This window comes from Hipposideros armiger, unplaced genomic scaffold, assembly GCF_001890085.2.
Source record: "Hipposideros armiger isolate ML-2016 unplaced genomic scaffold, ASM189008v1 scaffold_201, whole genome shotgun sequence".
NCBI lineage: Eukaryota > Metazoa > Chordata > Mammalia > Chiroptera > Hipposideridae > Hipposideros > Hipposideros armiger.
Genome location: NW_017731551.1, coordinates 2,677,568 through 2,699,645, shown reverse-complemented (window position 1 = coordinate 2,699,645; position 22,078 = coordinate 2,677,568). Strand labels below are relative to the sequence as shown.

At 36.5% G+C, this 22,078-nt stretch overlaps 1 protein-coding gene across 1 annotated transcript in view; it reads left to right on the top strand.

The window, feature by feature from the left end:
- KDM7A (lysine demethylase 7A) overlaps nt 1-22,078 on the top strand; it is a 42,250-nt gene that overhangs the window by 3,430 nt on the left and 16,742 nt on the right. The window contains exons 2-10 of the mRNA XM_019653269.1: nt 1,475-1,592; nt 3,700-3,860; nt 5,631-5,772; nt 6,097-6,283; nt 7,457-7,619; nt 10,959-11,046; nt 12,764-12,870; nt 15,671-15,762; nt 16,815-16,904. Coding sequence (XP_019508814.1) covers nt 1,475-1,592; nt 3,700-3,860; nt 5,631-5,772; nt 6,097-6,283; nt 7,457-7,619; nt 10,959-11,046; nt 12,764-12,870; nt 15,671-15,762; nt 16,815-16,904 — 1,148 coding nt within the window. The remainder of the gene's footprint in view (nt 1-1,474; nt 1,593-3,699; nt 3,861-5,630; nt 5,773-6,096; nt 6,284-7,456; nt 7,620-10,958; nt 11,047-12,763; nt 12,871-15,670; nt 15,763-16,814; nt 16,905-22,078) is intronic.

Here is a 22,078-nt window from a genome sequence, read left to right as displayed (position 1 = left end):
ACACACACACACACACACACACACACACACACACACACACACACACACACTCACCCACCCACCATGCCTTAACAGGATTTTCTAGGAAGGTTGCTTAACGATTTTCGATTTTTTCTCATGAGATTTTTAAAAACTGGGATTTACTTTCTACCATACTGGGAGTCTGACTGCCATAAATTACTTGGGAATCTTGTTTTAGACTCTTAGGTATGAATAAGCCTGATTTCCACCCCCATTGATTATTCAGTGTGACTCCTTATCCATATGAGGATCCAGTATTATTATATTATTACAGTCTTTATAAGGCGAAGGTTTGAAGTAACTTAGACTCATAGAGTTGTGTCCCCTACACAACATTTTATTATGAAAATGTTCAAACATACAGGAAAAGTTGAAAGACATTTACAGTGAGTACCTCTAAACCCCCCATCTTCTGGCCATTAACTATCCCACTATCTGTCCAATCTTGTTGTTTTGATGCATTCTAAGTAAGCTGCAGACATCAGTACATTACCCAGAATCGTGGAGGTTTTAGGTTAAGAGTGATTTTCAATCTTAAAAAAAAACCAAAAAAACTGAAATCTTACCATTAATACCACACAAAGGCTATATAGCTGGTGCTGCCCTGGTGGGAAGAGGAATGTGGTCCAGAGCTCTTTTCTCAGCCTCGTCTCCATCTTCCCCTTTATTAAGGGCTCTGCAGTGCAGTTGGGAAAACAGCACTCATCCCCTTCATTTGCACATTGAGGAAACTTGTTTGTCCAAGATGGCAGAGTAACTTATGGCTGAACTACTAGGAGTCAGATCCAAGTCTCCTGATTTTGTTGCTGTGACTGTTCAAGGTTGTAGCTTCCTGGAGCTGTGGAATCACAGAGTCTTGGTGTTAAAAGTAGCCATAAAGTTATTTATTCTGTGAACCCACCTGTCTTCCTTTAATTATGTTGCAGTCATCTGCTTTTCTTTGTGTCAACGTAACCATGCTTATTTGGGGAATAAATCTTGACATAAAAGAGAAGGGAACTGAATTGTGCTGTTAAAATAGATTTCTGATGTGGGATCAAGGGCTCTATCCTGAGAGGATGATTTGGATGGTCCATAAAAATCATATCATGATCTAATGTCCTAGTGAAAAATCACAATTTTAAATCATTGTGAGATTTTATAGTATGTGTAATGTGGATATTATAAAAAGCTCCAGCTGCTGATTTGAATTCCTTGATTTAATTTGTAGATCATTGTGAAATAACGAGTAGATTAAAAAACCCAAAAACATTTAATTGCCTATAGCTGCAACATTATATAAAATGAAATTTACTTTTTCAGCCTAGAAGTGCATTAAAAATATGTTTTTATTGTACTTAATGTTTGTTTTTTTTCTGATTATATAGAATATAATGATTAGAAAATACATAGTATCACCAGTTACCAAAAAATTTTTTTTTGTTTTTTTGTTTTTAATCATCTAAAAATCTAGTGAAAAAGAGGAGGAATTGGCACAGGCATGACTACACAGAAATTGATGATGGTTCCAAACCAGTCCAAGCTGGAACTAGAACGTTTGTGAAGGAATTACGTTCTCGAGTCTTCCCAAGGTATGGAAACCTGTTCTGACCAAAGAAAATACAATAACGTTATCTTATATAGTGACATTATGTAAAGTAATATTTTCAAATGTCAGGTTGCAACCTATTATTATTCTCAATCGAGGTTTTACTTGTAAACAATGAAATAGAAAATATTGGGACATTGCAAGTAATAGGACTAAATAAGCATAGTTTCATGGAACTTTTGTTACATACATGTGTACTGGGTCGCTTATAAAAATATATTTCTTAACTGTGGATCCCAGTCCAAAACAGTTTGAGATACACTAATCTAAGGGAATCGTTCTCAGAACTTCATTCCTAATGATATGCAGCTGTTGCTTCCTTACACCTCACCTGCTCCTCTTTTCAAATTATCTTTTTCTTACATTGTTTTCATATCTGTCTCCACCTCAGGTCTACCAGAAGTACCCACATCATTGCTCAGCCTCTCTGGTGGCAGCAGAACTGAGCTTTTTGATTTTTTAAAGATAATGGAAAGTATTTGAGTTATCTGTGGCTCAAACAGAGCCAAAAGCATTATACAGCATTTAATCATGCTAATTTAGATCATTCCCTACTCACTGCCTGATGTCTATTTAAAGTGATAATGCTTAATACGATTTTACACAAGATCATATCCAGACTTGTTAAAGAGGGGACGCAAAATTTAAATTTAAATCACAATATCACATGCAGCCTATTATGGAATTATTTCAGATCCTGTAACTATAAAATTCTTCTATTTCTTCAGTCTTGAGGATTTCTGTCTCTCTCCCTTTTCCTTAATCCTTAAACAGAAACATAAAAGTATAAGCAGCTACCAGTGGCTCCCTCAGGTCTACTGAGAGAAAGAACACATTGTTAACATATAGTGGTTTCCACATGATTTTTGTGATATTAAAGGCCCTATTCTCAAATATTCTCCTTTATCAGTTTCAAAGTCATTGGAAAGATGTGTTTGTTTTTCCTGATTGGTTTGGAGCCTGGGGCCAGATTTTTCACCCTGGGTCTATGTTCTGTCTTCAGAGAGGCTTACGAATCCTCTAAAACTGTATTAACAATTTAGTGTCAGTGTGGGAATGTGCATTTTTCAGGGAGAGGAGCCATAGCTTTCTTTTTTTTTTTTTCAAATAGGTTTGTGACCTAAAAGAGTAGTGTTAAAAACCCTGGCCCAGCAATTCCTATGGCTTCTCTGCCAAACTAGCCACGACTTATACAGATGGTCACAAATGTCCAAACTCTGATTACCATTAGTTAAAGGTCTTTGGTTTTATTTTGTTTAACTCCACAAACTTTTGCATCATTTAAAACCATAGTAGAATGACAATCATTAACTAATTTATACATAGTACTTGATGTGATGAACACAGAAATGTATAAAATAAAGAGGTTATCTTTCTCCTTCCTCATTTTGAGACTTAGTGAAGTCTTTTAAGACCATTTTCTACATAATAACATTTAATAACATAGATCTATGGATGTATATATCCATCTAAGTTTTAAAAATAAAAAAGGGTTATGTTATGCATATGCGGTACAGCTTGCTTTTTTTACTGTTATATTTCAGATACCTTTCCATATGTATATAAAAATTTACCTCACTGCTTAACTGCTGTGTAGTATGCAATAGTGTATATGTACAGCATAATTTACTTAACCATCACCCTATGATGTTTGTTTAGTTTGTCTCCAGTTTTTTTCCTTTACAAGCATTGACTGGCTGCTGATCTTGTTACTTCTCTTAACTCCAACCACTCATTACAACTAACTGTTATTCTGTTATCTCTTCTAGTGTAGTTTACCTGAACATTTACATATTGAAATACATATTTTGCTATAAACTAATTTGCTTTTTTCTCTTTTTATAGCTAAGGCATTTTATATAATATATATTCAATTATATGTATTGAAGTAATTACCTATGAATTTTACTTTTGGATAGTAAAAAGGGCTTTATAAAAACCTTGTGACAAGAAAGAGAATTAGGTATGATTGGTTGAGAACCACTGATATAGATAATAATATAGTATAGAAATTAACCCACTACCAGAATATTTTTTTTAAAACCGAAATTATCAACAAAGATGACATTTTACTTTTATGTTTTCTTTAGTGCCGATGAAATCATTGTGAAGATGCATGGCAGCCAGCTGACACAAAGATATTTGGAGAAACATGGATTTGAAGTACCTATAATGGTCCCCAAATTAGATGATCTAGGACTCAGGCTCCCTGCACCTACTTTTTCTGTTATGGATGTGGAACGTTATGTAGGTACGAACTTGATCCCATTAAGTACTTGGGAAAACACGGTAAAAGCAAAAAAGATACTGTCCTAACATATTAAAAGTTGAATGAAAAGATGTTAATTCAGTTCTGTTTCCTGGGTCAGAAAAAGTGAAAGTCAGTATCACCTATGTTGAAAACTATTTGTTCTCAGCAGACCTACAATTCTCAGAAAAACAAAATGAAACACTTTACATATTATTATTTTCTCAGCCTCATTCTACTTTTTTTGTTGTCATCACATTTTCTGGTAATTGCTTATGAAAAACTATTACTGAGGGGCAGCTACAGATACTGGGAAGAAGACATTGAGAAATTGGATAGGCTCTAGGCCTCTGTAGCATTCAGGTGCCAGATTTCTGGATTCTGCTTTAGTGACCTCCTGCTCCTTAGAGAAAGGCCGTGAAAAAGAGATATTTTTAAATCTGTTTTTATATTAATGATTTAGTGGCATTGCCATGTAATGATGTCTGAATTAAGTTGTTATTTGAGGCCCAGAAAGGCATAAGAAACAAGGGGAAAATCCCTCATCTATTTCAATATTATTGACATTTTCAGTCGTTTAATTCATTCTCATCATGGTATTTATAGAGAACGCTGACTACATGTAGATCCCATTCCTTGTCAGCAATAAACAGATTATTTGCGGATTAGACCTGAGATTGACCTTGACTCAAAGCTGTACAACCACTATAATACGTTATCTCCTGTGAATGAAATACCTGAGAACTTTCCCTTTATTGAGCCATTAGTTGACACTTCTCATTGATAACTGTTTCACTGAGGAAATCCAATTAAATGTCATGACTTCACATTCATCTAATTCTGAATATTTGATAAATTAGTGGATCAGGCTAAGGCTTAACCTAAACCTGTTTGTATAAAATAAATGGCTCATGTAATATAAGTATAGGAAAAAATGATCAAACTCCTAACTTTTTAGTACTGCAAAGCCCTTCAGTGAACAGAATTGCTGTCTACTAGGCAATACTTTCTTCGCTAATATAAGAAAATGGCATTTATTTGTTTCCTATTTCAGGTTCATTAAGTATTGCTGTATTTTGAATTCTGCCTTATCCCTTGGGACATTGTGACACTGGGGTGATGATGCAATGGTGTATAAGCAACACTTCATGGTTTTATAGGAAAATTACAAATTAATCCCAATTTAGAACTCATTCCACAGCTACTGGCATTATCTGATTTTTGCTTCCTAAGCACTAATTTTTTTTCTTGAAGCAGAATATTAGAAGAGAAGGCACTACCAGGAAGCAGAAATTGTTTGTCCTAGTTAACTTGTTTCCCAGTGGCTGACTGGTTTTTCAAAATGATAGAATCTTAGGTATTATAGAAGTGAAAGGGAAAAGTCAGTCCCCTCATTTTATGCGTGAGGAAATGAATACCCAGGGCATGTGGCACTTTCCACATTCCAATCTAATGCATTTTGTCATGAGCTGCACCCAAGAAATCATTGGTATATAGAAAGCTTTTGTAAACTATGTTTTTATGCTCAGTGTTAGTTATGCAGCTCTGGCCTAATTGCTTTATTCTTTCCTTCAAAAACCATCCCTTTTTTCAAAAGTTCCAGTTGGACTTAAAAATTAAGGATACAGGGAGATTCTTTGTCTAGGCTATATAGTTTTTATAGTTGGCTTAATTATCATACCAAGTAAATATGGTCTTTAAAATATTTTTGTTTAGGGCATCTGTTGATGTAACTCTTAAGCCCAATAATAAGACTATAATTTTTCTCTGCAGGTGGTGACAAAGTGATAGATGTCATTGATGTGGCAAGGCAGGCAGACAGCAAAATGACACTTCACAATTATGTTAAATACTTCCTGAATCCTAACAGACCAAAAGTGTTAAATGTGATCAGCCTTGAATTTTCAGATACAAAGTGAGTAGTTCTGGACATTTTGGTTTAGCCTTCTGAGTGTTAGCTAAATGTAGTTAAATGATAAATTTATTTTAGTAAGAAACATAATTGTGACTTCTACAGTAGTCCAGTGATAGCAGCATTGTAAGTTTTGCTTTGGACGCTCAGAGACTGTTTAGAAATACCAGTCTAATTTCTATTTAGAAATAGCGTTTTAAACTCTATTGTTGTTAACCCTGCATTCCCGTTAATTTATTCGTTTGGGTTGAGATGGGAGGTGCAATTTTAAGAAGTTTTAATTTCTATGATGTGGGGGTATGTGTGTGTGTATTTGTGTTTTTAAAGGATGTCTGAATTGGTGGAGGTCCCTGACATAGCCAGAAAACTTTCCTGGGTGGAAAATTACTGGCCGGACGACTCAGTCTTTCCCAAGCCGTTTGTTCAGAAATACTGCTTAATGGGAGTTGAAGACAGCTACACAGATTTCCACATTGACTTTGGAGGAACTTCAGTTTGGTACCATGTCCTCTGGGTAAGATTGGGGCATTTCTTTGTTCTCTTATTAACAGAAACATAACAATACTCTTCCACAGGTGCATTCATTTGTTGTAAATGACATTTGTAAAGAGGGAAGTTTTAGTACTATTTAAGTAGGATCTATCACTTTACCTGTAAGCATTATAATTCTTTTTAATCCCAAGTAGTAGAGTTTATATTTAGATTCCTTTTTTTGCCCCCATTTTATCAGTTGGCCTCTTTTTAGCCTTTTGTCTCTTTTTGTTTGCTTTTTCCCCTAGTCAAATATCACTTAATCACTGAATCAAATACTTGAGCAAAATTACAGTAATAATAATTGCTTCTGAATTTAAGGTTAGTCTAGGACAGCTAGTTGGATAGGTCAGGAATGCCCATAAAAATACCAGTTCTTCGCAGCTTATATTCACCTTGCTTTTTCTGTGCTATTCAGTACAGTAGTCAGTAGCCACATGTGGCTAAATTTAACTAATGACGATTAAATATACTTTAAACTTCAGTTCCTCATTTATACTAGCCACATTTCAAGTGCTTAGTAGCCACATGTGGCTTATGACTGCTGTGTTGGATAGCACAGATCTAAAACATGTCCATCATCATAAGACGTTCGTTGGACCGTGCAGATCTAGAACCAAACCTTCGTCTTATATTAAATGCCTGTGTGTTAGCAGTGCTCTGTCTGGACTATATATGATGCTGTGTCCTTGACCTCCTGTTCCTTTTCCCCATGAGAAAGCAAAGGGTTCATCATTAAAGGAAGTTTATTTGCAGGTCTTTAAAAATAATCATTATATTATAGATCTTAGTAGAACGGCAGTTTGCAGAGATGGCTTTCTGTAACCTGGGGCCTACTAACATGTATTTACTTCTGTACCTTGAAATGAGATCAGTAGGATGTTTGTAATTTTTTTTTTAACCCTCCTCTCCTGTAACTACTTCTCCAACACTACTTTATTGACTCCTTATCATATTTGGGAGGGGGAGCTTTAGCTCCTATGGAGATGCTTATTACGAACAATAGCTACTGATCAGGTACGAGAAATGTCTTGTTGACCCTAAAAAAACCTGATAATTATTTAATTTAGGTAATTATATTGGGAAATTGCATCAATATAGGCCATCCTAAGAATGGTTTTTCCTTTTCAAAAACACTGTGATTACTTCCTTTTAGGGTGAGAAGATTTTTTATTTGATAAAGCCAACAGGTGAAAACTTGGCACTCTATGAAGCTTGGAGTTCATCTGTGACCCAGAGTGAGGTGTTCTTTGGTGATAAGGTGGATAAATGCTACAAGTGTGTGGTAAAGCAGGGACATACCTTATTTGTTCCTACAGGTAAGGTTTTAATCTCACCCCCGCTCCCCATAGATGATACTCAGTCACATGGAGTCAACTTTTGATTAGAACCTCGGGCTTTAACATGTTTGCACAGTAACTTTGCACAGCCTGAGAGATAATTCTAATCTTGGACTTTTCACTCCTTTGTCCCTTAGAGGGCTTCTCTTGTAGTTAGGACTTATTTTGGTATGGTATTTCATGTCATTTGCCTTCATTTTAATTTTTATTCAGATAAAGTTTACATACTATATTTTCCCTTTTAAAGTATACAATTCAGTGGTTTTTAGTAGATGAACAAGACTGTGCAACCTTATCACTATCTAATTCTAGAACATTTCATCACCTCAAAAAGAAGCCTCATACCAATGAGCATTCACATCTCCATTCCCCCCTTCTTTGAGCCCCTGGCAACCACTAATGTACTTTCAGTCTCTGGATTCATTCTGGGCATTTCATATGTATTGGAATATGTGGCCTTTTGTATCTCGCTTCTTTTAGTGAGCATGATGCTTACTAGGCTCGCTGTATGTAGCATGTATCAGTATTTCCTTACTTTTTTATGACTGATTAATATTCTGTTGTACAGATACACCACATTTGGTTTATCCACTCTCAGTTGATGGACATTTGGGTTATTTCCACCTTTTGACTATTGTGAATTGTGCTGCTTTGAACATTTGTGTAAAGTTTTTGTGTGGCGGTATTTCATTTCTCTTGGTTATGTACTTAGTAATGGAATTGCTGGGTCATATGGTTTACTGACATTTAACTTTTTGAGGAATTGCCAAACTGATTTCCAAATGGCTGCACCATTTTACACTCCCACCAGCAATGTACAGTATGTTGCGTTTCTCCACACGCTCTCCAACACTGTAATTGTCTTTTTTTTTATTTTGCGATTTTAGTGGGTGTGAAGTAGTGGTGTCTCATTGTGATTTTCAACTCCCTAATGAGTAATGATGCTGAGCATTTTTCTCGTGCTTATTGGCCATTTGAACATCTCTTTGGAGAAATGTCTATTTAAATCCTTTTCCCATTTTTAAGTTGGGCTAGTGGTCTTTTTATTGTTGAGTTGTAAGTGTTCTTTACATATTCTGTATACTAAACCCTTATCAGACATGTAATTTGCAAATATTTTTCTCCCATTCTGTGGGTTGTCTTTTCACTTTCTTGATAATGTCCTTTGCACAAAATTTTAAAATTTTGATGACGCTTCCTTCAACTTCAGCTGGTCAGCTCTACGTTGACATGAAAGGCTGCTGCCCTGGGGCAAGCAGGAGGCAGCAGGTGTGTCCTGAGGGCCCCTAGGAAGGAGCTGAACACAGCCTTAGCTTAGCCGCAAGTGTCAGCATCACGTGTGTCATTTTGAGAAGGAAGGGATGCAGGGTATGGGCTCTCCAGGCCAGTGGTTTTGAGAATTGGGTCCTAATTTGGGTGCCCTTATCGCAGGATCTGTTACCAGAGCCCTGCTTCTTTGCCTTGCCTCTGATGTATATAATAATAAGTATGTGTTGAATCAATGAATTAATAAATGCTTGGAACTATCAGAGTTTATGAATCTAGATAAGTATCATTATTTTCATTGTGAATGGACTAAGCGCATCCCTTACATCCTCTTCCCAGTGCTCCCTTTTATAACAAATGTTTTTTATGCCCTCTTCAAAATCGTGCATTTAAATTTATCGATGATATAACCTCCTACACCAGTAAGTTAAAAAAAAGAAGCGAATGAAATGACCTAACAGTATAAAGAAGAAATTAAAAGATAATTTATAATAAAATAGTATTTCAAAAAGTGCCTGCTCAGGCACAGCAGCCTTAGAAGATAGAATGAAAGTTAGATGCATAAGCCAGCAAACCCAATACAGGTGCATGGTTGGCAACTCAAATTCTATAGTGTTTCGATTAGGTGCAGATTAATGGTTCTCAAACTTCATTGAGCATCAGAGTCACCCAATGGCTTGTTAAAACACAGATTGCTGGGCCTCATCCCCGGCACTTCTGACTCAGTAGATTTGGTGTGAGCCTGAGAATTTGCATTCTAACAAGTTCCTGACTGATGCTGCTGCTGCTGGTGTGGAGACTTGGAGAACCACTGCTATAGGCAGTGTGATTTTTTTTCCAAGGTAGTTGGCAACTGATAAACTTCCAAACAAACTAAAGTACAGTTTCCTTCAACTTACAGAGTAGTTGTATTCCTGGAAAATTATGCCCAAACCATGCACAAATTTCTTTGTTTGCATATAAAATGGAGTTACAGCTTCTAGGCTCACATAGTTCTTACTGTGTGGAACTGTCCTGCATTTTGTGCCCCTGGCTCCTGCTCACGAAATGACAAGAGTGCCTCCTGATCATTGTGACAATCAAAAAAAGCCCCCAAACTTTCCCAGACACCCTTTACAGGCAGTACTGCCTCTATTGAGAACCACTGATTTATAGGATTTGTAGCTGACAGACTTCTAATTTGTGATTTCAGGGTCAAGCTCAAGGCTTTGTGCCTTTGAGCACACAAATGGGCACCACTTGAAAAATCAGTCTTTGAGGAGTTTTTTGATATTCTGTCATAGCGCAGTGAGGGATCAAAAGATGAAAAAGATTAAGAAAATGGCATCTATTTTAACAGCTAATTTTTACATGCAAATATATGTGTATATATTTATACTTATATAAAGTCTTTATGTTTAGTCTGTAGACATTTTCAAAAATTAAGCATCTTCTCTTAGAAGTGATTCTCACTTTGAAAACATTTTTATGGGGAAACAAGACATCATTTTGATTGCTAACATTTATATTTATAGGACTAAAACCCTCCATAATGGAATGTGGGTGATGTACCTTTTCCTCCTTAGAGGCAGGTGTCTGATTGAGTTCCACTGATCCTCCTCTACTTAGTCCCCACGGGTACTCATTTCAGATTTTAGGGAAGTGAAGTGTTCAGCCAGTGTCAGTGTTCATGTAATGGAAATGTGCTTCCTCATTCTAACCAGATTTGACTTGTCTCAGAGTACAATCTTTAATGCAAAGTTGGATTGTGTTTTGAAACTAAAACAGCAACAATCACCAAAACCTTAACCTCTCCTGTGCCATGATTTTGTCTAATTGGATCAACGCATTTGTTTCCTGAAATTCAGCACAGAGCCTAGCATATAATAGACCTTCATTAAATATTTGAATGAATGACTATGGATTTTATAAACATTAATTAAGTTCTCTAGCACCGGAGTAAGAAGTAAACTGATGTTGGCATTTTGAGTTTCTTATTTCACAGGTATAGAACATATTTGTTTGGTTTAAATATTGAAAAATCACTGATTTATATACTTTTAACCATTTCAGGGTGGATTCATGCTGTGCTCACTTCTCAGGACTGTATGGCTTTTGGGGGGAACTTCCTGCACAACCTGAACATCGGCATGCAGCTCAGGTTTGTGTCATCAGTATTTAAAGGCTCTCTTGGCCTTTGTTAAATTGGACATTGTTTAAAAATGTCAAAAAAATAAATTCAATAATATATTTTAGTTGAGATCTCATGGAGAATAGGTCCTGAGAAATTACTAGGAATAGGAACTTTTAACACAACTGTTGTCTTAAAATTTTGTCGGGGACACCTTGATGCATTTCAAATCTAAAACAAATAATAATTTATTCGGTTTGAGACTAAATATATCCCCAGATTTCAAAATTTTATAAAAATGTGTGGGCTCTCTTTTGGCTATGTTTACAATGAGGGAAATGAACTAAATCCAGTCAGACTCAGGTATGACATAAGGTGCTGGGGAACAGCAGCCCTAGGTTAGGATAGCTGTCATTTTAACACCTACTTGAATTTTGCTGTGTTAAAGGATTAACAGCTAGCTCCCTTTCTGTGTGAGAATTTGTCCTTTTAGTAACTCTGTGCTTCTGGTAGCCTAATGTGAGTAGAATGTTAGTAGGCAACATTGCTTATGATAAAATGATTCCTAATTGATAAGCTGCATCAGGACTGGGAGAACTAGAAGTACCTAGTACGAAGACATATTTGGGCTTTCTTGAATGTGGTGACTCTTATAACTTGGTTTGCCCACGTGGAACCCTGGATGCTATTTGTCTATGCAGTTATTACAAGAATTACTGGCTCTGTGGGCCATGAAGCTTTAAGCCAGGGCAGCTCCCACACCTGCCAAGTGTGAATCTTGTTGCTTTATACCTGAGATGTCCCTGGCGGAAATCTGGCTCCTGGCTGGCCTCCCACAGAAGACTAACACTGTGGCAAGCTCTTGTTCCGTCTTCTCCTTGATGAGCGCCAAGTGTGGTCTTGAATTCGAATGCTGAGTAGACCCTAAAGCAAAGCTGAGTGGGTGTTGCAGTGTTGTCCAACACATGGAGTTGACTTCTAAACATATTCTTTTTTTTTTTTTTTTTAAGATTTTTATTGGGGAATTGGGGGGATGGGAACAGTGCTAGGGAATTGGGGGAAGGGGAACAGACAAGTTGCTGTCGTTTTGTTCTTCAGTCTAGTTGTGGAGGACGTTGCTTCACTGGCCCAAGTTGGCACCATCATTGCGCTCTTCCCAGGCGAGGCAGATCAGTCGCTGGCTTCTGGACGGCTGTTCACTGTGGCTGCTGGCTGCTCACACTGGCTGCTGGCTACACACGGCCCATGGCAACCCACTGCCATAGGGGCTGCAGCCTATGCCGTCGCCAGTGACTCACGGCAGCCCAGCTCCAGGTTGAGCTGTTGTTCAGCATCTTAGCTGTAGAGGGCAGTGTCACTGGCCCTCATGTGGGATCCCAACCGGGGCCCTTTGGTGTCCCAAGCCAGTTCTTAACCGTCGCGCCACTTGGCCAGCCCATAAAATTCTTTTATTTATTATAGTGGAACACTTGTACAGTTGCTTCCATTAAGACTACGATACAAATCCCAAGGCATGATATTTTTGAAGGCCAATGTAATTCTTCATGATACTGTCAAATTTGTTAAAGTCAGACCTGGATAAGATCACAATTCAGCCTTACTCAAATATGGTGCTAAGTAATATACGGTACTTGATTGGTCTTACCTGTCATGGCCTGCTTATTTTATTTTTCTTAAGTTGGTTGCCTCCATTTAACTTTGAAATGCTAGTATTAATATTAAATTTCTTCAAATTGTATTTCTTCAGGTGTTATGAGATGGAAAAAAGGCTGAAAACACCAGATCTTTTCAAATTCCCTTTCTTTGAAGCCATATGTTGGTTTGTAGCCAAAAACTTGCTGGAAACCCTGAAAGGTAATTAATAATCTGTACATTACGTTGTGTGATATGCATATGCATATGTTTGTAAATTCACTAAAAGCCACTGATAGAAAAAGAGGCCCTTTTTTAGTATGGTATGGCCTTTGCCCCTATTTTGGGTTTTAAATGCTCGATTTCTCCCTGCCCGGAACCTCCTTAGCAAATGAGAGTCTAGTCTATAAAGCAGTTCTATGAAGAGCTGCATCAGAACAGGTAATATTTTAAAATGTTGATTTCACCAGGGGCTCTGGTTGCCCGCACACATTGTCGGCCATATCAAGTGCCTCACTTGTGAAAATGCAGTTTCAGCCCAGAGACTGTTATGTAATATGTGTTCCCAAATATTTGCTTTTAAAAATCAAGGGAGTAATGTTCATGTCCTGAGAGAATCAGTAGTGCCTGTGCCATCATCATTACGGCCCATTATGCTGGCCGGCATGAGGTACTTATTAGCACAAACCAGCTGAAGGTCAGGGTATGAGTCTGTAGTTGAAGAAAAGTGGTTTTTGGTTTTTTTTTTTTGTGGGGGAGAGTAGTAATATGCCTTTATTTAAGCTTGAAAGTTAACCTCCTTTGTGTGGAATTTCAGATTTTGATGCTTTATCTTTTGGCTTAATAATCTTTGAGTGGTCATGTTAGAAACTGAATGTACCCTTTTACCCATTTTTTTTGCTTTTCATGCACTTACGCATGTGAGAGTACAGTCATCTTGTTTTTGTATGGTCTCACTTTTCAAGTCAATTTGCAAATAGTGCTACTATCATATTAACTCATAAAAGAACCAGATATAAGCATATAAACAGATTAGACAGTAAAGTCTAAACATTTGTTTCTTTTTCCATTGAAAAGTTACACAATAAGAAAAGGTACAATGAAAAGAAACACCACTAACTTACTTCCCAGGACTGCATGCACAGAATTCAATAATAATATGTATTTATGGTTTCTTTGTTCAAAAAAAAAGGGAGGGGGGTCACTCTTTTTGGAAGGTAAGAGTAACAGAACCCCATCCACCCCTTACAACTCAGTGCTGTAGGTGTCTGTAATGGGGAAGTAGGGTCCCATGGATGAGGAAGAACAGGTGCTTTCTGCACGAGACCATCTCTGCTCCAGAAACGCACCCTTATCCTGAGTCCGTGAATCGTTTAGTGTTTCCAGGTATTTTTCTATGGTCACCATGGACCACAGAGTTGCCATATATAGTTTCAAGTAAAATATTGAACTTTCAAAATTCATAGTCTCCTGTCCAACTAGAAGCCTAGAAAAATAGGAACACTTTTAAATCCTTATAAAAATGTTTATAAATGTTCTTGTTTTCTGGAAAACCCAATTACTGAACCCTCCAGATTAGAGACTGGTAATTCAGTACTCAGTAAGTTCAAAGCACTTTTTTCATGTTTTCTCTTCTCAATATCTCTCTCTCCCCCTCCCTACACACACACACACACACACACACACACACACACACACACACACACCCGTGATGCTTTCTCCCTGCTGCCTAAGAGGGGCTTATCAATCAAGCTTCTAGAACAAATTAAGAATTTATCTTAAAGCAAATCTTGCCATCCTTCTTGCAGCCACAAGCAGCAGATTACTTAGTCGTAGAATAACAATTTAGCCTTTGTTTTGGGCAATTGAGAGTTTAGAACTGTTGAGGTCTGATCCAAAACATAACTCTATACATTAAAGACAAAAAAAAAATATTATTGTAAAAGGATATTTATAGGTCAAGTTTTAAAAGGCTGTTTCATCAGCCAGATCAGTACAGGATACCTGGCAATACTGGTGTGTCAACCCAATCCCACTAGCTAGAGCCAAATTACCATTACACTAGTGGCTGTTAACCTTGGCATTCATCCTGGAATCAGGAATGGTGGTCTCTGTTACCCTGTGTTGCATTGTCTTTTCATCCCTGACCTGTTAACTTTCCACCATGGCCTATTATTTGCCAGCTCTCAGACTGTTTCTGTAGGCTTATATGGAGGGTTAAATGAGTGTGGGTTGTACGAAACTCTTGTGTTTAGTGTCAATAATAATAAAACAATGAACCAACTTTGCATTCATGTAAGTAAATTAGCCACAGGGCAGAAGTGAAATCTTTCATTTTTGCTTCAACTTATCCTGAGTTGTAGACTACTTCCAACATTTTATGTGAGTTTTAGATAATCAATTTGGTTAAAAAAACCTAGAGAAGATGCGTACGCTCATGTGCGTGCGTGTGCGTATTTACTTTTACAATAGTGAAGTGTATGTCATACCCATAGTGGATTGTATAGATTGCACGCTGCATACACATACATCTCATATAGTTTAAAGAATTACAAGACTGACACTCAGGTCACCTCTACTTAAGGTGAGCAGAAACGTCCTTGCCAGTACTCTCGTCATGCCTGTTATCTTTCTCATTGCACCCTCCTCCTTCCCTCCTAGACAGAACCACTATCCTGACTTTTGTGATAATCCTTTTCTTCTGTCACCTGTGTCACAAACTAAAATAGTTGAATTTTGTCCATTCTTAGATGTCATATGAATAACTTCCTACTGACATTCTTTCGTGGCCTATTACTCAACATAATATTTGTGAGCCTTCTTTTAACTGGAGCATTTTTTACAACTACATTTAATGTAATTTTCTTTTTCTTTTGATTGTTTAATCGATTGTTTATTTCATGTTTTTCCTCTCTATTAATTTGGAAGTTGTGCAGTTTGATATTTGCTGGTTGCTCTAAAGCTAATCCCTTTGTCTTCACAACAGCTAACTCCTTTCCCTGTTCCTCTTCTGTTCCCACAGAACTGAGAGAAGATGGTTTCCAGCCTCAAACTTACCTAGTACAGGGCGTGAAAGCACTGCATACTGCTTTAAAACTATGGATGAAAAAAGAAGTAAGTAGTTTTCTTTGGTGAAATGACTGTTACTTTTTATATGGCAACGTCAGGAAAACAGTCCTTAGCTGTTGTGGCAGCATGTGAGTAGCTGCAGTAGAGGGAATGGAAATCATGCTTTAAATACAACTTGCATTTTTATTTTACAATATGTACAAATGTATTGATTTGTGTTTGTATTTATGAGAATAAAGTACCTCAGTATTTCTCTAAGCTGGAAAAGAAAGTAATTCAAATATATCTAGGGTATTGACTAATATCTTTGAACTCTCATAGTATGCTCACCACTGTGCTTAGGCTTTATATCCATAACCTCATTTAATCCTCAAAGCGACCATATGGGGTCTGGGTGCGGTTGTTATCCCCATTTTACATATGGGGAAGCTGCAATTCAGAGAGTAACTTGCCCAAGGTAACTGATGGAGCTAGGACTTAAAGCTAGGACTCTAGGATTTCAAAGCCTATGCTCTTATCCCTCTGCTAGACTTCTGTAAAAAACGAAAGAAAAGGAGGTCCAGGTTCAAGCAGGAGCTTTCTGCGCTCACTAAAATGTGGTCTAGTTGTTTGCATTTGAATCCCACCTCCTCCCAAGAGGTCATCCCAGATCTCCATTTGGAATTAGCATGTCCTTCCTTTATGCTCCATAGCATATTTCTTGTGCCAGTGGATTGGGATTATTTCAGTGCCTGTGTTTCCCTTTACAACTCCTTATGTACTGTGAATTAAATGTTCGTTTTCATTAGTTACTTCACTAATTATAGTAGTAGTTAGAAATAGAGTGGGCTTTGAGGTATAGAGTACAAGGTTACTACTCAGCGATTCTCTGAGACAAGTCTATCCTTAACGCAGCCTAAGAAGATTTTATAAGTTAAGGAGAGTCTCCTTAGGCTCTCATGAATTTATGAACTACATGAACTCTGAGGCCTGCCTTATTAGTATTTAGCTATGTCTTTAAAATCTAGAGAACCCAAAAATTGGTTTAGATAAATTAATTTTTACATATTAAAGTGTAAATAACTTTGGTTGTCTTGTCTTTGTTAACCCAAATACAGCTTGTATCTGAACATGCCTTTGAAATTCCAGACAATGTTAGACCTGGACATCTTATTAAAGAACTTTCTAAAGTAATTCGAGCAATAGAGGTAAGATTTGAAACTGTCATCTAAATGCCTGGTTACTGTCTGCTTTGAGAAGCAAATAGATCTACCACCAGACTACAGACATTTGAGCACTCTTATGCACTTAAAAAAAAATAGAATGAGCTAAGTCTTAGAACGTTTCAGGTTTTCAGGCTTCTGAAATTGTAGAGAGAAATTTAGAATATTGTGTTATAATAAAGTAATAAGGAAGCAGTTACCAGGTTGCTTCAGGTTACTCTAAAAATAAAAACTACAGAATAAATAAAATGTTCAGATCCAGTTCATTTCAGCTATCTGGAGATGAACACATGTTGAATAATTAGATAAAGAGAAATGTAAGGTGAGCGAGTCAAGCTAGGTGAAGCTGGGTTGGAAAGCGGGATTACTGGGGTGGGGCAAGGAGCTCCACTTGGTTGGAAATATTAGAACAACTTGGTTAGGTACATGCCCTTTAATAAAAAACCACAAAATCTGAGATTAGGTATTTTAATTTATTAATTAGGAGCTATTCTAGGTATTAAAGGAGTTTTCAATTAAAGTAATTATGCAGGAATGTGGTTCTATTAGTGTCTAGTTTGAACTGAAAGGAAATTAAGTGGAGAAATGAAGGCTAACTGGTAATTTAACAGCTTAAATAAGGTCTGTGTTTGGGGAATTGAAAGAGGGATACATCTAAGAAAAAGGGATATATCTAAAATGCTGGGTTTAATATTTTTGGACAGAATAGTTCATGTAATTCTCAATATGTCCAGATATGGTAGAAAAATGTTTTGCTTTTTTAAAGTGATAATTACATGTAGATTTCAATTTAAAAGTCACATATGTAATCTTAAATATATATCTTAATGTATAATAAATATATAAATATCGTGTAACAACCCAACCTAAGAATAAACTCAAGAGAGTTGTGGGTCTATTTGAAAAACTATAAATCTTTACTAAGGGAAGTAAAACAATAGTTAATTAAATGGGGATGTCACTTCTGAAATACATCAACCCCAAATTAATATTACAAATTTTAAATGGTGAAATATACCTGGAAGAATAGTTGGACAAAAATAGCCAACATAGTATTTTTTTTTTTCATTGAAGGGTAAGGAGTACAGATGGCAGCAAGATGTCCAGTAGAAAAATGTGCAAAGAAAACATAGTTATTTCACTAAAGAAATAAAAATGGCCAATTCAATAAAAATATGAGAAATATTCTCAAAATGTGAAAAGTATTTAAGCACATTTTGCCAAATAATTTATGATTTCATATGATCATTTATCAAATGGGCAAAAATAAAATTCTGTATTTGAGCCCTGATGGTAGGAGCGTAGATTAGTTTACGCTTTCTGAATGTTATAGCCCTTGACCCAGCAACTTCACTTTAATAAGGCAAATATGAAGATTTCAGTTAAACTTGGTAGGGTGAACATACTTGCTTACCACGATCACCTCTTGGGACCAAATGATAGTAAAACAGCAAAAAAAAGACATCCCCCAAAATAAAGAGAATAATACGATGAAGATTCTAACAAAGTTTTGGAAGCTGGAAAGGAAATGTACAAGTGGTAACTGATTTAGCAGACCAAGTAGCCGGCACCTGTGTTGGCAGTGGGCAGGACCAGGAGCGGGTCTTGTTTGTACAGAACCCTCAAAAAGCTCAGGAGTTAGGGACACTAGCACCCTCTGAATATGAGAGTGGAGATGAGACCAAAAACAGGATTGATTAAAGGTCTATTTAAGACACGAATTGATCTCCAAATCCCAGCCTTAACACATGCAGAAAACTAGAGGTTTAATTGTTTGAGAAGTTAAACTTGAGACTGTGAACGTTGGGACACTGAGTCTAGCTGAGGGAGATGGGTGTTATATTGAAAACAAGAGCATTAAGTGACAGTCTACACAGTGAATGATTCCTCTTTCACTTGGCTCCCAAAACACTGGCATTCTGGCCTCTATCTCCCAGGCCAAGAAGATGGTCCACTGATACTCACAATTTGAAACCTTCCAATGGAACAACCCAGACAGATCCCTACAGTAAAACTCACCACTTGACAAAGCCCCTCTCACACAGAGTTCCCAATTCGCTTTTTTCTTCTTCCATACAGTGAAATGTACAGATCGTAAGGAACAATTTGAGTTTTGACAAATGTATACACCTGTATAGCCAAGATTCCAATTGAGATATAAGTTATTTTTATCACCCCAGAAAGTCCTTAATTGCCCCCATCTAGCGAATCGTTGAATACCGTAGGCCACCACTGTTCTGACTTGTGTTGCTTCCATCATAGATTTTTGTCTGTTCTTCAATTTCAGATAAAGGCAGTTGTTGAGTATATATTATGTTGGTGTCTGGTTTCTTTCACTCTCCTTATGCTTTTGAGATTCATTCATTCATGTTGTTGCATGTGTTAGTAGTTTTATTGCTGAGTGGTACCACTGAAAGAATATACCATAATTTGTTTTCTATTCTTCTGTTGATGGATATTTGGATTATATGCAGATTTGGCCATTATGCTCATATGTCTTTTGTGTTAAATATATGTTTTCATTTTTCTTGGATAAATACCTAGGAATAGAGTTGTTCAGTCACAGGGTAAGTGAATTTTAACTTGGTGAGAATCTGCCAATTTTCCAAAAATGGTTGTTCCATTTCAGATTTTACACTCTCACCAGTAATATGTATTGTAATTATTCCACATCCTCACCAATATTTGGTATTGTCAGTCTTTTAATTTTTGCCATTCTAGAGAGTATGAAATATTATTTCATTGTGGTATTTACTTGAATTTTCCTGAATATTAATGATGTTGAGCACCTTTTCACGTGCATGGAATTTTTGTATCTTCTTTTAGGAGGTATCTATTTGAAGTTTTTGACCATTTAAAAAATTATGTTGTTTTTTAATTTATTTTTAGGGAGTTCATTATATATTCTGGATAAAAGTTCTTTGTCATTTGACAAGCATTTATTCATATATATATATATATATATATATATATATATATATATATAAAATAGTTAATATTTTACCCACAACCTGTGGCTTATGGCTTATCTGTTCATTATCTTTAAGGTATCTTGATGAGCAGAAACTTTTAATTTTGAAGTTCAATTTATTAATTCCTTTTCTTTTATAGTTAGTGTTATTTTGTGTCCTCGTTAAGAAATCTTTGTCCACCCCAAGGTCTTGGAAAAACTTTTTTTTTTTTTCCTTAAAGGATTTACATTTAGGTAAATGGCCAATCTTGAATTTTTGTGTATAGCATAAGGTAAATCAAGACATTTCCCCCATATGTTTATCTACTTTTCTTAGCACCATTTGTTGAAAACAATTTTATGTTTAATGCTTTCTTTTAAAATGTGTAGAGAGCCCAGAAGAGTTTTGAAGACACAGCCAAAAATAAAGGAGAAAAAGTATTCAAAGGAAACAATAAATAAGTCTTCAACCCAAAACCCAAATATATTTGATACCCTCAGGAGAAAAAAGTAAATATTGCCTCTATGAAAAAAGTACAGGAGGCTATTACAAAGGAACATTGAAAGAAGAAAGAAAAGAGGTTCTTGGAAATTAGAAATATAATTGAATGGTTGGAAGATAAAGTTGGGAAAATCTCCCATAAAGTTAAAAAAAAAAGAAATAGGACAGAAAAATTAGAAGGTCATTTTATACAGTCATCGGAATAATAGGAGCTCCAGAAAGAACTAACAGAGAAAATAAGAATATTATCAGAGGAATAATCAAATAAAATGTTTTATAATTCAAGGACACATCTTCCCAGATTGAGAGCCCTACAAAATGCCTAGTACAGTGGGTGAAAAAATCTATGCCAAAACACATCATGGTCAAATTTGAGAATACATATAATAAATATATTCTAAAAAGTGTTAGGGAAGATGGTGTGGGTCATATACAAAGAATTAGGAATCAGAATAATATCAGATTTCTCAACAGCACTGCAAACTAGAAAACAGTGGAGCAGTCTTTTACATTCTGGGCTGGGGGTTGCCAACATACAAGTCTGTATTCAGCCACGCTGAATCAAATATGGTGAAACAAAGATGTCAGAGAGGCAATATCTCAAAACATGTACCTCCCATGTGCCCTTTCTCAGGAAACTAAGAGAATGTGCTATCCCAAAAAAGAGGGAGTAAACCAAAAAAAGAAGGAACCCTAGAGTTCATCTTTCAACAAACACAGAGTACCTACTGTGTGCTGTGAACCGTCTAGGTAGGATGGGCATAGAGCAGTGAACAAAACAGGCCCTGCCCCATGGAACTTAGCAGGAAGAGGCTAGCCTTAAGTATTTTAATATATCAGGAATTGACAAGTGCTATAAAGAAAAATAAAGGAGGTGAAAGCTTAGAGAGTGATGGCTAAAGATGGTGGTGGGGTCTGCAGTTTTATGTGGTGCAGTGGGAACAGGTCAGAAAAGGTCTTTGATGACCTGTGTAGGCCCAGAGAGCAGCCAGTCCAGGATGGATCAGGAGAGTGAAAGGCTCCATATTTGTTGTTTATCTGAAATTGAAACTTAACTAGGCATCTTGTACTTTACCTGGCAATCCAATCCAGGAGGGATGTCTCCAAAGAAAAATACAAATTCCACAGATTACCTAATGTGTTTGAATGTTTGCATTCTTATAGTGGAGAATTTTGGGATCAGTTAGTGATAAAGACATGGAAAACAAGCTGATGGAAAGTGAGGCAATTATAAAAGGAAAAACTCAAAAGGATGTAAAGGAAAGGAAATGTAATAATAATATGTGGCTCTGGGTTGTAAATAATTTTTACTGAGTCAATTTAAATACTGAATATTAAAGGAAGAGGCAGTATGTGTACATTCAGGAGAGGTATGCAAGGCATAACACTTCATCTTGCATAGTAGGAATTCAGTGGTATCTAAAGTTGCAAAACCAAGAAATAACAGTAGAAACATGTTATTTAGAAATTTAATAATTGGGAAAGCAAAAACAAAACCCAACAACAAAAATAGCTACAAAAGTTGCAAGTGCTGAGTTTATGCCCAAAAGAATTAAAAGCAGGGACTCAAACAGATATATGCACATGCATGTTCATAGCAGCATTATTCACAGTAGCTGAGGTGGAAGCAGCCCAAGTATCCATCACATACGAGTGGATAAACACAATGTGGTCAATACATACAATGGAATATTCAGCCTTAAAAAA